A 15,844-nucleotide genomic window follows, 5' to 3' on the forward strand; every position below is an offset into this window, starting at 1 on the left:
GCCATAAAAATTATACCCAAAGCCCCACTACAGCCTTTCCTAACCAGCATTTGCTGAGGAAAAAAAAAGGCTCACCAGCCCAAAAGCAGATGTCTCTGTTGACAAGGAACCTTGTAACTCCAGTCAGGTTGTTAGAGCAAACAAAACCAAAGGTAACCCTGCTTGGGTGACGGCAGCACTGTTGGGCTGTCCCTGTGAAACTGCTTTTCCCACTCTCACTACCCCCTGATCAACATGTTTTGTGGCACTGACACTGGGATCAGAAGCAATTGGCAACTTAGGACTCGGCAGCACGTCAAAATCACGGCAATAGTTTCTTATAGGTACGTGACCTTCCTCATGTTAAACAAACCCTGATATAAAAATGATTTGTTGATATAACAGGCAGAGTAGGACCACGCATTTTCAAGAGGAAATACACTTAATTCTTCTCTTTCTGAAATGTGTCAGCCTTGGGCAGTTAAAATCTGCAGCCCCTGTGTAAGCTCAGATAGAGTACAAGTATCTCAGCAAACCTTGTTATGACGGTGTTCTGCTCAATCCTGGCTCTGAGTTCTTCATTCTGCTGTTGCAGCACAGTGATTTTTTCTTCCAGGATTAAGTTTTTCTCAGCCTGCAACAAAATGAGGTTATTTTTTTTTTTTTTGTCTGACCTACTCCATGAAGATTTGTTCTTTATTTGGCCCCAGAGCAACTTCTGAAATCTGAAGATGGTTGGAGGTGGTCATCTTGATTGCAGACGAGGCTTAGAGGAGTGACTCACCCTATTCATTCCGGTGAAGTAGATGTGGCCATCAGCAGGGCTAACTTCATAGAATCAGAGAATCACAGAACCATTAAGGTTGGAAAAGACCTCTAAGACGCTAAGACCACCCAGTCCAACCATCAGCCCATCCCCACCGTGCCCACTAACCATATCCCTCTCTGCCACATCTCCACGGTTCTTGAACACCTCCAGGGACAGTGACTCCACCACCTCCCCTGGGCAGCCTGTTCCAACAAAGCGACAACAGAAGAGGCCAACTCCCACCTCCTCTTCTCCAGACTGAACAATCCCAGTTCCCTCACCTGCTCCACACCAGACTTATGCTCCAGACCTTTCACAGCTTTGTTGCCCTTCTCTGGAGATGCTCCGGAGCCTCCAAGACCTTCTTGAGGGGCCCAAAACTGAACACGGTACTTGAGGTAACTAAACACAGCATTGAGGGAGGCAGAAGTGAAACAGCCCTTTTTTTCTAACTGAGGAGCAGGAGGGTCCTAGTCTCGGCCAGCACCAATAAAACACAATCCCCTGCGGTGCCCTTTGGAGATACATCTCTCTGCTGGTGGCAGTGGCAGCTACAATTAGGTGAAATGGATCCCACCCCACACACAAGCAGTTTTTACTCAGGACAGTCCAAGGACAGAGTTGGAGGATGTCACCAGCAGTGTATTACAGCCCAAGTATGGTTAGAGGCATGCACTGCAGCCTCAGATGCTCTGTTTTTCTCAAGTTTTGAATGTGACATGCTTTATCGCCTTAGTTCTTGCTTTTTTTCCAGCAGTTTGAATGTTGCTGAATTCAACACTTCTGGAAGAAAACAAGATATCGCAAGGGAACCTTATCTCTGTGTGAGCTTGGTTATTGAATTTCCCAATCTGTTAGAAAGAATCAAAATACGGTGCACTCAGGTTAGCAATAACTCACACTTTATGGTGGAGGCATCAGTTTTAAGCAGTGATCGCCAACCTATGCAGGTAGCTGTAACGGATGCTGCTGATTCGGAGGATATTCTGGCTCACCACAGTACATTAGAGCAGATTCCGGCCCCATTTTGAAATGCTTTGAGAGAGGAATCACTGTCTCAGGCACCTTCACTGCTCCCCTAACCTCGATGGTTTTAATAAGTGGTAGCTGTGCCAACACAAAGCACAGGAGAGCTGCATCTCCTTCCCTCCTGAGTGCAACCTTCACTCTCCATCATCCTTTTCTTAATGCCCCTCATTTCCAGCAGGCAAGGAACCAAGCGTGCCCTCGTGTTCTCTGCATGTGCCAGCTGCCTGCCCAGCTTCAGCAGTGTCTTCCAGCCCACCAAATGTGGCCATTCCACCATGCCCTGTGCCACCACTCATGGCTCCTGCTGCATCTCTTCCAGTCTTTGCTGACCACGGCTGAAATACAGAGCATGGAGAGGGCCTCAGGACCTCCAGGAAGGTCCACAATCCTGACAGCACACGCTCAGAGAATCATAGAATGGATTAAGTTGGAAGGGACGTTAAAGATCATCTAGTTCCAACCCCTCTGCTGTGCTTAGGGTTGCCAAATGGGCAAGTTAATTCTGGCAGGCCATCAGCCTTACCCAACCCTGCTCCGTTCAGGGCACAGCCTTCTCAGGATCCTGTCACCCACCTGACCCTGTGTTTTAAATGCCCATCTGCTTCCTATGAGGCACCTATCTCTCAGAGCCTCTGGAGATGCCCCGTAGGTGTTCCTGGCACATATAGAGGCAGATGTTTAAACAGAAAGCAGTTGTGCCCTTGGATCACTGTAGCCTTACTGTTTTACTGTGATAAAGGGCAGGAGCGGAGCTGTGTGCTCTATGTGATTAATTAGCAAAAGCAGCTAAATGACTGCTAAATGTTGACTTTTGTTTTTTCAATATGACTCTACAGTGCATGTTTTTACATGCTGGCTCTGCTTCAAGAGCAGTATATTGGAAGGAGCAAAGTTAACAGATCTCAGCTGCAAGGAGACATTTTTCTCCACATCCACTTATTCAAGCATCTGTTCAGCAAAATAATCCTCTGAGTTCTCAAATTTCCCCGTAAATGGAAACAAATCTTGCTGAATGCTGTGCTGAACCAGCTGTCCCAGCTCCCCAGCTGAGGTAATGCCTCATCCTGTCACCATACTACACACTCACTGTCACTGTAGGTTATTCCTCACAAAATGAATCCCCTTTCCAATAAAAAGTGTAACTGATGGTGAACCAGAGAGTTCCTCATCAGGGATCTGCACAAGCAAAGGATGAGAAAACAGTGTAGGCTGCAGGAAAGCATTACCTCAGAGCTCCCCTAGAGTCAGTTTTGCTAGGGACTGCTAGCTGAATATTGCTTATTCACCAGCAGCAGCAGGCCACAAATGGCTCAGCCTTCCCCTCTTTGCCTTCCCAGTCCTAAATGGCACCTGGCTCTTGCAGGGTGATGTACAACGTTAAACCCTGGAGGACCACAAAGCTCCCCTTCTTCCATTCTTCCTATGCCCCACACCTTATAATCTAATGCATAGGCTGAGCAGGTAGCAATGTATAAAAGCAATACAGGCCAAGAGATGTGTGGGAGATGTCAAAGTATCGTGGGTAGGTGAAGGGCTGGGAAAAGATCCCAATTTCTGAGTGAAAATCTGAGATGTTATAGTAGAAGCAGCGACGTGCCTGGCTGTGGAAGAGCACAACAGATAGCCATTCATGAACCTCCTTAACTACGTCTTTCCCAACATGTTCTTTTCTCACCCCTTTTTAAATTCATCTGCTCTAACCAAACTTTGCTACCTCTGTGATGTCTCCTCCAAAAGAAAAAATGACAACTCACTTGTTTTTCTAGCTCCATAATCTTCTTCTCCTGTTCATGAATCTGATGGTTCTTCAGTTCCAGAACGTGTTTTAAGCTCTTCAGATCTTTTTCTAAGTGCAGATAAGGAGCTTGCGCAATCTAGGAAATACACCAGCAATTTGTCTATGTCAGCCATCAGCGTATCTTCGGCCATTAGGTAAAGTTTCCCCAGTCTACCCAATGGTTTAGGACTCCTGGTGCTGTGAAAGGCAGATGGAGGTGGGCCTCCCCAGCTGATCTGAACTCTGATATTCTCTCCTGGCACATCCTTTTATCTGGGCAGCCACTGGTACCTTTCTTTTGACCAGCCTCGTGGTTAGAAGGATGGGATGCTGCTGATTCATGGTTTTCTGGATTTCTTTGACTGTAACTCACACCAGTGAGCTGGCTTGGACTAAAAGGCATTGACATCACGGCGACACAGCAGAATTTGCCCTGTCATTATGTTAATTAAGCACTGCAGCAGGCATGAAAGGCACTGATGCTACCTGCTTGCACGGCCAAGTCAGTTGCAGACATTGATGCTCCTTTCCTAAGGAGTTTTCCCACCTGAAAGCTTCTAGAGGCCCTCACTCTACCCTACTATATCCACCCCCTGTCCCATTCTGTCTTGCTCGTGGGGCTGCGCTGTGAACATGTTGAAATGACCCAAATTAAAGAAAACTTTTTAGAGAGGCTCATTTCTGGGTTCTTTCATTTCAGATAAATAATTGCAGCAAGCATTCTTGCACACTGTAAATTACCAGCTTGGTCCCAGTAGACAGCAGTTCAATAAATATTTAACGATGTGACAGGTCTGTCCACATAAGCCCAAGAAAAAAATGAGGGAATGCAGAGAGCATCAGAGAAGTTGGCCCAGAATGTGAATAGAATAAATGTGACAAGACAAAAAGGAAAGTGAGAGAGAAGAAAAAGGAAAAGACGAACTAACAGCAAAAAGGACATACGAGATAGAGTTCGGGGAATGTCTTGGAAACAGAGCTACATATGCTGGGTGAAAGAATAGAGGACAGAAGGAAGACAATGGACAATGGCCCCGTGCTGGGGTGTATTCAGGACAAGGCTATCAGTGCTGATTTTTCCACAGTGTTCAAGATTTGGGGTCCTGGTCGGGGCATGAGCCCCAGTCCCTGGGGTATGATCCCATTGCTAACCCTGATGTGTGCCTTACACAGAAGCACATATCACGATGGCCGTATAATGATAGTTGCCACCTACCTTCAGCTGTTCCTCAGTGTTTTTCTTCAGAGCCTCCTCAAATCGGTCTGCTTTGGCCTTCAGGGACTGGTTCTGGAAGGTGAGGGTGTCTATCTGGTCCTGCAGGGGAGGAGAAATGACCACATCACCATGTCATCAGTCACCCCTCTCACATCCACACAAGCCAATCTGCACTGTGCAACCACCAGGGGAGCTGACCAGGACTCAGAAACCACTGCCAGGTGAACTTTTTATGTAAGGCCACTTGAATGTACGGTGAGGTTTTCATAACGAAGTGCCTCGGGGAGGCCTGAGATCCCTGCAATGCCTGCAGCTAGATGACAATGGCTGGCACTGCTCCATTACATGTCTTCAATGCTAAATCACCCCGCCACCTTGGCGTGAATAAGAACAACCACACCTGCCTTGAGACAGCTGGCATTTATACTGCAGGCATGAGAGAGATCTGCTGTGCAGTTCCTACAGTCTGAATGGGGGTGGAGGAGATACCCATCGTGCTTCCTTCACCTCTATAGGCAACATTCCAGCCTACCTGGGGGCTTCTGATATGATAATAAGCAACGATGAGTTAGCAGAGTGGGCTTTGAATGACATCTCAGAGCCTTCCACGGGAACAACGTGCTATTTTAAGCAATCTTATTTCCGTTCCCATGAAAGGCATTCCTGTGCCTACCATACAGCCCACACCTGTAAAAGCTGCAGTTGCTGTGAGGCCACATTTAGTGCACACTGCAGAATAGGCTGATACGCCTGGAACTGTAAAAGCTGCATGAGGTGTGACAAGTGCTGCATGCAACAATACACACCAGTTGGGGTTTTTCTACCTTGTAATTAATCTCTGCCTGGACAAACAAACCGAGCTGGCACTATGTACTCAGGCATCTTGTTCACACACGGTTTCCAAAGCTAACATGGACCCCAGATGCATTTTCCTCCCTGTAGGTTTGCCTGCTTTTCTCTTCCAGACACAGTATATTTGGAATCAGCCAAAGCAGGGAGAAAAGCCCAAGGGGCAGCTTGGCTGCTCATCTCATTTGGGACAGGTGGAGCAGAAGAGGCCCTTAGAGAAGTTGAGGTATCCCTGGCACAAGGGTTCCTGTGCTGAAGGGATGTATAGGGACAAAGGGGAGCAGTGCCCTCACAACGGGCACCACAAACTACAGCTGGTAAGATTCAAGGGCCCGCTGTGCTCTGCAACACCACTGCAGGGTGGGAAGTAACAAAACTGCTCACCTGCAGCGACAGCCGCAGCTTTTCAAAGTTCTCCTTTAATTGTGTTTTCTCCAGTTCATGAGCAGCAACCAGTTCTGGGGGAGACACACAGCCATGACATTGCTAAGTGAGGTCCAGCAAAGCAGGGTCTGAGGGCACAGAGACTGGGAGCCAAGCACCGCTTTGGGAAGCAGTTTTAGGGCACGGAGGTTGAGGAGGAAATCAGCAGTAACACACCATAGGATTCTGGGAGAACTGTTTTGAGGATCAACTGATTCACAACCGAAAGTTAAGAAACAAAGTGGAATAGTTTAGCCTCCAACCCAACGGTATGAAACTGGCACTCGGTACTCAATACTCGGCGTTCAGCATTAACTTTCTAGCACACAGACAACCCATTCTGTGTCTGTGCCCCCAGCTCACGGGGCTCTGCCCTCTCAGCATCCCTTCCTGACGACAGCACCACTGCTGCTCTCCGAGGCTCTGCGCAGCGGCTGCAGTACTGCTTGCGGGCACAGGAGGGCATCCGGCACCCACAGCAGGAGCAGGAGCACACTCTTTGGCCTTAATAACCATCTTCAACTTTTATCATCAGAAAATACTAGCAAAAACGCATAGACAAGCGCATCCTCAAGCAAGGAATAGCTTTTAAGCACCAACACTGAGAGATGTGCAGTAAGCTCTAGCATCCCGAGTGCCCAAGGACTGGGCTCAGTGACACAGGATCCTCAGAAAAAGTCTGTTGGTGAGGTGAGGCGGCATCTGGACTCAGTAACCCACGGGGAAAGCTTTGTCTTTGTCCCAGAGACCACGCAGACACTCTCAGGTGCAAGCTGAATGCTGTACGCATTGCATGTGGCTCTCCCTCACCCCCTAGCACAGAAACACGGAATCATGGAGTCACAGAATGGGTTGGGTTGGAAGGGACCTTACAGCCCAACCAGTTCCGGCCTCTTGCCTCGGGTAGAGACACCTCGTATCAGATCAGATCAGGTGCCCTGGCCTTGAATGCCTCCAGGGATGGGGCACTCACAGCTCTCTGGGCAGCCCATACCAGGGCCTCACTGCCCTCTGAGTGAAACATTTCCCCCAACATCTAAGCTAAATCTCCCGTCTTTTAGTTTAAAGCCACTCCCCCTTGTCCTATCACAAACCTGGTGGTTCACACAACACAGACCAACGCAGCTTTTCTGCATCAGATCCTCCGGGGGAAGAAACTCCAGGCTTACACAAACGCACTGACTGTTTCCTGTTGTGGAGTAACCATTAGGTTGTCCTTGGCTTACCTCGGATCTCGCAGTTGTGCTCATCCTGCAGTACAGCAAGGGCGGCGGCGTGGTTGTTTTCCAGCTGTAATATTGAAGCTTGGTGGGCAGCTGTGATGTCGGACACCTGTTCAATGACAGCGGATGGAAACACGGGCACACGGTTAGACGTGCTGCAGCACACTGACAAGCCACTGTTAGACAGCTGCAGTGAGCTGGAAACAGCAAAGGGATCTACTGAGTGTGACACTCCCTGTACACGAGCCAGGCTTATTCATTACGAAAGAGGCCTGTTACCTCCTTGAGCGTCAGCATTACCTCCACTGCTGCTCGTCGCTTTTCTCTTCCAGTTTTAAAATGATGAATGAGGTACATAAGAAAGCACAAAGCAAAAATGTGAAAAAAAGGCTGCGTTCAAAAATCTCAGCATTCAATTAATCTAAATTGCATTCATAGCCTGGCTCCCTCTGACGGTCAGATACACTTGCACAGTTCAGAGTAATCCTACTTTTCTCTTTGTGGCGCTCTGCTGCAGTGAGTTTAATTGCACAGTCTTGAATTATCTTTCATGGAAAGTGCCTATGAATTATTCATAGTTGTAAAATATTCATTTCTTGAGAAACACTAAACTTATCATCAGTTTAAAAATGAATCACAATCTATCACACTTCTACTTGAAAATGAGCATCCTACAAAGCCATCGATACGCAAGTTCCAAAGTCCTCCTGAATGCTCTTCTTTGAGTCCACATCCAATAAACTGATGAAAGACATGACAGCACCTGCTCTGATCTGCAGAGATTCCTTCTTCACTTCTAACCTGGCACTGAACTCTGAGTGTGAGGAAGACCCACAGACTGAGTTGTTGAGGGGGTTTCCAGTAGCAGAGAAAGCTCCCTGCATCCTGTCCTGCAGCCTGCTCCTACTCCCAGCCCAGCTCTGCAGTTCATAGGAAACAAAACGCTTTATGAACCAGAGAAGAAAGTAAAAGTCCCCTGGTTTCTGACTGATCCCTGCAATCAACTGGCAGTGAACAGCCTTGCAAAGTTTGCTGACTACGAGACAAGCACAGCATAACCTGGAACAGCAGCTCCTCTGCTCTCAGTCTGAGCGGGAGAACAGTCCTGCCTCCTTGTCTACACAAAGCTCAGCTCTGCAGCAGCACAATTCAGCAGCAGTGTCCATGTGGCTAAGCAAACACGGCCCACCTGCATCACCTCTGTTCTGCTTATGGTCATATCATAGAATCATAGAATGGCCTGGGTTGCAAAGGACCACAATGATCATCGAGTTTCAACCCCCCTGCTATGTGCAGGGTCGCCAACCAGCAGACCAGGCTGCCCAGAGCCACATCCAGCCTGGCCTTGAATGCCTCCAGAGATGGGGCATATTTCTAGAAGGGATTCACCCTGCAGAGAGAGAGATCCAAAATCAAGGCTGGAAGCAAGCTCCCTGCCAAGCAGCTCAATGACCCAAGGTCTGAAGTTCAAACTTCACTCACTGGGCTCTTTTATTCAGCAGCCATCCAAGTGGGAACAAAGTGGGACTTCCAGCTCTGGAAAGATGACCATTAGAGGGAATGACACCAGAAAAGCCTTGGAGTTCACCCCCAATTCCTTAGGGTTTCAAGTATTCGTCAGAGCAGCTCTGAGTGTTACCATCAATGACCTGATGTGCTTTTCCAGATTTTGTAATCACAGTGAACTCATTTCCTATACACACTGCCTGTGATATCTGCACACTGTCCGTGATATCTGGCAACGCACAGAATCGGGCTGTTTGGTTTTTACAAAGAAACAGCTGTTCATTGCAAAGTCACTTTTTTGTCCGCTGTTGTGCTGAATATGGGTAGATACTGCAGCCAGGCACATCTCCACTGAAATAAATGTTATTTCACTGCGTTTATCTGTCAAACATATGTATTGGATCACCCAACAGGAGCAGTATTTCATATCAGATTGGAGAAGGCTATCTCTTAGAATGAAAAACAGGCATTAAACATGAAATTTAAAATTACACAAATCCATTCTCTTCAAACTGTGGGAGACAACTAAGAAGAGAAGAACTGTTCAGAGAACAACGTGGAACTCAGCTTGTTGATGTACTGCATGGGTGAGCAGGGCAGTGGGGGTTAGATGACCCAGTGGGCTACTATTGGGATATGAACTATCACTTGGCTTCTCCCAGTCTGCATGCCTCATGTGAGCATTGCCACATTCCTTAACTCACCCTTACTTAACTCCTTACTCATGCTCTAATTGCTGCTCAACCCAGCAGCACCCCATAGGAACAATTAAAATCAACTCCAACACCCTCAGAAGGTGAAGGCATCTCCTTTCTCCGCCACAATCCTTGTCAGGTTATTTATCTCTAAGGCCAATTAAATATGCTCCAGTTTTCAAATGGTCTCCAGGGCTTTTTTCTGTCTTCTGAATGCTTTATATTCCCATCCCAGATGTCTCCTTTTAACCTTCCCGTGTGACCTCCAGCCTGCAGTTTTCATAGCAGATTGTCTACTTGGCAGCTGGAACCAGATCTCTTGGATCACATTCCAACCCTGCCACTAACTTACTCTGTAAGCTTGATCAACTCACTAAAATCCTGTGTCACAGTTACTTCTGGCAATAAAGAAGAAATTCATATGGGATTTTTAAGGATTAATAAGCCAAAGTGACTTAGTTTTCAGGCAACTTGGTTCTGAGGCTAACACAGTTCTCCTTGCCCTATTCCAGGGCAAGAGGCCAAGAAGTGCCACTGGTGAGCAGCTTTCCAGCCAGGTTCTGATAGCAACGAACACAGGATGGGTGTACAGCTGAGTATGAGTCAGGAGGGAAAAACTACTAAAACTCATCATGAGATGCTGGAAGAACAATGGATTGCAAAGACAGAGATAGCAGGCTTACAACAGAGGTTCTGAAGCAATAGAGAGAAAAGTTTGCTCCGCTTCCTGTAATTCTGGGAACTAAGAGTTCTGGAGCAAACCAAAGGATTGGAGGAGGGAGAACTACTCGCCCCACCGAAGGAAAGATGCACTTCCATTGTTTCAGTGTGGTGATTAATAGCACTGCAACAGATGAGGACACGAGAAAAGTAAGTATACTGGTAGTGAAGTGACCTGTGTAACCCACACTGCAGTGATCAGCCTGAGGGGAATAAAATCACCATCCACCCTCGTGGTCCTGGGAGCTTGGAGCAGCACTTCAAAGAGAAGCAGAGACAAGTCATCAGCTCTCCTAGCAAAAAATTAACTTGCAGAACAAATTCCTTCACAAATGCTAATGCCTGATGATCCAGGAGGGGCAAGGCTTGCAGCTAGAGCTGGTATCTCTTTCAAGGCATGCTGGCACACTTAACACAGCGAAGGGGATTAAAAAGCCAAAGCTTTTGGGAACGCCACCCCCTCCTTTATAACATAACCCAAAGCAGAAAATTTGAGGGGTTTTGTAAGAAAAATGTCTGTCATAAACTAAAATGAGAACCAAGAGACATGGTTCAAGAACAGACACTATGCACTTACAGAGAAAGACTGTGAAAACTCTAGTGTAGGGCACAAAAAACTATTTTACAGCATCTTCCAGAGCATCTTTAAAAATCAGTGCAGCAGCAGAAAAAAGGCAGTTTGCCTGGGACAAAAGAGCTTGGTCACATAAAGCCTTTGTATTGCACTTTACAAGCCCTGCAAATCAATAACAGCTAACAGGCACAGCAATTAAAATGGGTAAAATCCAGAGACAGAGCTTCAGGCTCCCCCCCGAGGAATTAACTCAAATCTTTACATGGGAGAAAGAAGAACCATCCCCATAAAAATATGTTTGCTGGAATCAGATGTCAAAGATTATGGGTCCACTGATAGCAGAGTGAACAAACAAGAAGCAAGCTGGCAGCTTGGGGTGGGAGACGTGGGGAGGGAGGTTCTGCCAACAGCTCCCTTTTGAGGGAAGGCTACAAAGGAGCCCATACCACTGCTCTACTGCAGAGCCCAGTGGCACACAGTGCTCTTGTCCCCTCTACCTGCATGGTGGCACCTGGGGTGGCAGGGGCACAGGCTGGGATGCAGTGTGTCTATCTGACATGGCTGTCTGATCCATGTACCTTATCACTGGCATTACACTGTAAACACAGCACAAGAGACATAAAATTGTCATCATCTCAGTTTGTATTTTCACCTGTCTCAGCAGTTTTACAGGGCATAAAAGGGCTCATTTCCCTTTTTATAAATGTTTGAGCTTAAAGACTGTGGACTGCAGCCTCTGCTGTGCCCCAACCCACTGTTTTCATAGAATCACAGAACCATTAAGATTGGAAAGACCAATAAGATCATGTAGTCCAACCATCAAACCATGCCTGTGACTGCTTTAGACCATGTCACTCGGTGTGACATCTATCCTTTCCCCTCCCTTGAGCTAAATGCAGAGCTGTAGGAGCTTCAGCTATGGCAGCACAGTGCTACACCAACATTTACCCCTTAATCCTGCTAAACTATCTTGGGCACAGGCTTTGCTGATGAGGCTGGCTCACTTCCAAAGCAAGCCCTGTCACCATCCAAGGAGAAGGGGGAACAGTGTGGGAGATCTGCACTGCAGAGTGTTGCTGACAATCTACATGGCCTCAGAAAGGGAAAAAAATCACTCCCACCTCCAGCTGCTGTGGGCATTTGTGAAATACCCAGGTTGGAGAGTACATTCCTTGCAAGCAGGGTCCTGCTGGCTAGGCTCAAGCTTTGCAAAGGCGACTTGCCCTTGTGCTGCTCTGGGTGCAAGGATGCCCTGCCCATAGCAGCAGGGTCTATGGCATGTCACAGCTTCACAACACAGATTGCAGAGCATACCTGAGTGCTGCAAATACTCACGTGAGAAAAAACCCTCATGAACTGTGGTGCTGAGCAATGTCTAAGAGTTGCAGCTGGAAAAATTAGAATTGTACCCTATGTTCACTGAGTACAATACAAAGTGCATGAAAAGACTAGCTGAAGGCAAAACTGGCATAATCTACAGCAGGGCACTCTGCCACCATGAGGTGCTCATGCAAGGATTATGGTGATCACTCACTCCAGCCATTAAAAATAAGACTAAAGTAGCTGTTTGTGGGAGCCTTCTTCCCTACCTACATAAAAGTTGCAATGCAAGGAGAAGTGTTTGTTTTGTACAGTCTAAGAGTAGTCTGAATGGTGGAGAAGAAATCAGGGAACCTGGAGTGTATCACCCACTTGATATTTAGGTTATGCGTTACATGGACCCCATCACTTCACTGTATCAGCAGTGGCATTTGAAAGAATGAGGGATGGGGTTCTGTTGGCCTTACTTCTGCATAAAAGATTCTTGCTCAACCATTGGTTTCATATAAGTTGACTAGAACAGGTGAGATGGGGAGTAAGTAGGTGGTAGGTGTGGGGAGAAAAGCTAGTATAATTATTTATGTTAGTTGTAAAGCATCAGGAAGCATGTTAAGAAAACACATGGCAATGCAGCATGCAACCATACTGAAATGCCATTAAGAATAATAGGAGGGAAATGCCTCCTAGAGATAGTTTGGAATATATTCTTCTAGTCATTGGTTTGCTACCAGTGTCTTCATGTTGGAGACTGCCTACGTGTTTCATTACCTGAACCCACTTAGAACAGGCATGGTCTGCTTTTCAGAAGCAAGCAGGCTAGAACTGACCTGGTGCAGATGCTGAGACTTGATTATCTCCAGCTGCAGCTTGTGCTGCTCCTGCAGGCTCTCTATCTTGGCGCTGTAATCCTCGTGTAAACGCTGCTCCAGCACCTGCAGCTCCTCCTTCTGCTGCCAGCGAAGCTTTCTCGCCTCCTCCTCTAAGCGCCTCTCCAGATCCTCCTTCTCGTCTTGTAGTTTCTTACATCTTGCTGTGTTGATGGCTGAGGACACAAAAGTATACAGTCAGGCTCTGAGCTCCTTGGGAGCAAGGGTGGCATCAGCTCTGTAAATCACTGAGCACAGTGGTTCTTGCCAACACTGGGCCTCCCCAGAATCCCAATTGTAAACAGGCTCTCATAATCTCCTCTGTCTTCCTCCCTTTGACACACATACACAAGAGTATTTATTTGAATAGAGGCATTGGCAGAGTCCTGCAAATGCCCATGCAAAACTGGGGTCTGGAATAATAAAAAAAACAAGGAATTTCATGGACCTCCATTCCCTTGCAGGAATGTCCCCCTTCTGGCCAGCACAGTCTTGGACTAACAAATCAAGTCTTTGGGGCCTCTACTTTGTCTTGGATGGTAAAGACAGCACACGTGACAATCACTTGACACAGAGCCTTTCATCTGGGACAAGAGATTTTCCTTATCTCCTTTCCTCAAGCCATAGCCTTGGCCATAGTCCCACTTGCAACAACATACCAGGGAAGCAGAAGACCTATGGGCTCTTGAGTTGCATCCTATGCATGTGTTATTTTCCATCTGTTGGAAGCTATTCACCACAGGCCTATCTCTTATACTAGCTCCATCAAGGATCTCTTAAAACCATTAGTTTTTACTTGCTTAAATATTTTTACATTCAAACAACTATCTTGTGTGTTCCATGGAACCAGAGTGCTACTACTGAAGGCAATCAGAAAGTGTTCATGTTTTACTCTTGTGAACCAACCCAGTGGCAACGTCTCTGAATTCACAGGCATGTCTGCAACTTGTTTTGGGAGGTGCAACTCCAGCATCCCAACAAGTCAAGAATGCTTCAATCTGTTTCCCCACTTGGTTCCTCCTCTGTATTGTTCCTGGGTCCCAGGACAGCAGTGTCACAGAGAACTCCTCAGCCTTTATTTTGCTACCAAATGGTTGCTGTCAATTCAGACACTGAAGGCTCGATACAAGTTAAGTCAAAGAGCTATCGGGAAAGAAGTGATTAAAATTATCATGATGATAACACTCAGAACACCACCACAGAAGAAGATGTGTTTTAGATGGCACTGCAAGTCCTTCTTTCTGACTTAGGTCCATAGCTGGTTTAGAAAAATACTGAGCTTTTGAATATACTGTGTCAGCCACTTATCCTCCCTTTGCCCTTCAAAATGCACAGACACGTATGGCCTTGTAAGTCAGCGCAGCGGAAGTAGCTGCCTCTCTGGGCAAACAATTTCAGAATGTTTCCAAAACATTGATCCGATTGACTGCCATTTTTTGGTTCCTGGAAGCAGAAAATCATGTGTTTTCCTGTCTTTTTCTACAGTGGCATCAGACTAAACTCTAGTCTGCTCTGGTGTGGTCTCACCTTGTGCTCTCTGTACAGTTTTGGGCACCATAGCCTAAGAAGGACATCAAACTATTAGCATCCACAGGAGGGCTACAGAGATGGGGAAGGGTCCAGTGGACGAGGTGTGTGAGGAGCAGCTGAGGCCTTTGGTGTGCTCAGCCCAGAGCAGAGCAGGCTGAGGGGAGGCCTGATGGCGGCTGCAGCTCCTCACAGGGAGCGGAGGGGCAGCGCTGAGCTCTGCTCTCTGTGACAGCGACAGGGCCCGAGGGAACGGCATGGAGCTGCGTCAGGGGAGGGGCGGCTGGGGGTGAGGGAAAGGGTCTGCACCAGAGGGTGATGGGCATGGAACAGCCTGCCCAGGGCAGTGGGCACGGCCTAAAGCTGCTGGAGCTCAGGGAGCGTTTGGACAGCGCTCTCAGATATTGGGATTGGATTTGGGGTGGTGCTGTGGAGCCACGAGTTGGACTTGGTGATCCTTGTGGGTCCCTTTCAGTGTGGGATATTCTGTTAAACACATTTATTTTTCCAAGATAGCAACAGTTTGTCTAATTGGCCTACTGCCGTGAGCACAGCCCAAGTTAGATGTGTCCATGCAAGGTACTTACCCATCTGAGTAACATCCAAACTTGCTCACTATGCCTAGACTCTAGACAGACATTGCTGCTTTGGTCCTGTTCTGATCCTGACGTTTTCTGAAGCATTAAATGGACACTGTGCCCCTTTCAGGTTCTCTGCTCCCTACAGAAAGTGGGGCTGTAGCAGGGAGTTCAGCACTGCAGCAATGCCACATAGAAAGCTTTCCCACCTACCTCACACCTCAACTGGATTTATACGGTCATGAACTGTCCTGTCTCTGTGGTTTGGCTTATAGCTGTACACTCTATCTCTTACTTTTGCTGTAACAATTCCACTTAGTGTGCAAAGCTACCACAGAGCCTGCAGCTCTGGATTCAAAATAATTGAAACTTACTCAGGCTTTAAATTGGAGCTGCAATGAAACCCTTCTCTTCGTAGCCTCTCTAATGAGATTACCCAGCGCACAGGGAGGGCAGGCAATGAAGTAACATGTTCTAACCAAAGTAAAGTTGATCTGTAACACTTCCCAGAACATGAAACTCTTTCCATCACCTAAAACACAAAAGTGCTCATGCTTTGCGAATCAAAGTCTGATGCAGGTGCAAAATGGAGGAAAGAGGGCAAGTGTGTCTGTGTGGCACATCCCCATGTAACCCACATGCTAAAGGAGACAGATAATGAGGCCATTTCCCAGGAAATTTGCCCTGTGCTGAATATAAAACACCTCAAACAGAAAACAGCAGCCATGCTGGGTTACATGGGAGCAGGTGCCAT

The 15,844-nt window shown here is 47.2% G+C and overlaps 1 protein-coding gene across 5 annotated transcripts in view; it reads right to left on the minus strand.

The window, feature by feature from the left end:
• The window catches only part of MTUS2 (microtubule associated tumor suppressor candidate 2), a 270,353-nt gene that overhangs the window by 5,643 nt on the left and 248,866 nt on the right, over positions 1-15,844 (minus strand). For 4 of the 5 annotated variants that reach the window (XM_417117.7, XM_046909909.1, XM_015278698.4 and 1 more), the window contains 6 exons: positions 12,947-13,161; positions 7,308-7,413; positions 6,043-6,116; positions 4,810-4,908; positions 3,571-3,690; positions 516-613 (listed from right to left, as the gene is read on the minus strand). In XM_417117.7, the coding sequence (XP_417117.3) occupies positions 516-613; positions 3,571-3,690; positions 4,810-4,908; positions 6,043-6,116; positions 7,308-7,413; positions 12,947-13,161 (712 nt within the window). Of the gene's footprint in view, positions 1-515; positions 614-3,565; positions 3,691-4,809; positions 4,909-6,042; positions 6,117-7,307; positions 7,414-12,946; positions 13,162-15,844 lie in introns of those variants that run through there. The other variant, XM_040703883.2, reaches the window with a different exon arrangement.

This window comes from Gallus gallus, chromosome 1 (assembly GCF_016699485.2).
Source record: "Gallus gallus isolate bGalGal1 chromosome 1, bGalGal1.mat.broiler.GRCg7b, whole genome shotgun sequence".
NCBI lineage: Eukaryota > Metazoa > Chordata > Aves > Galliformes > Phasianidae > Gallus > Gallus gallus.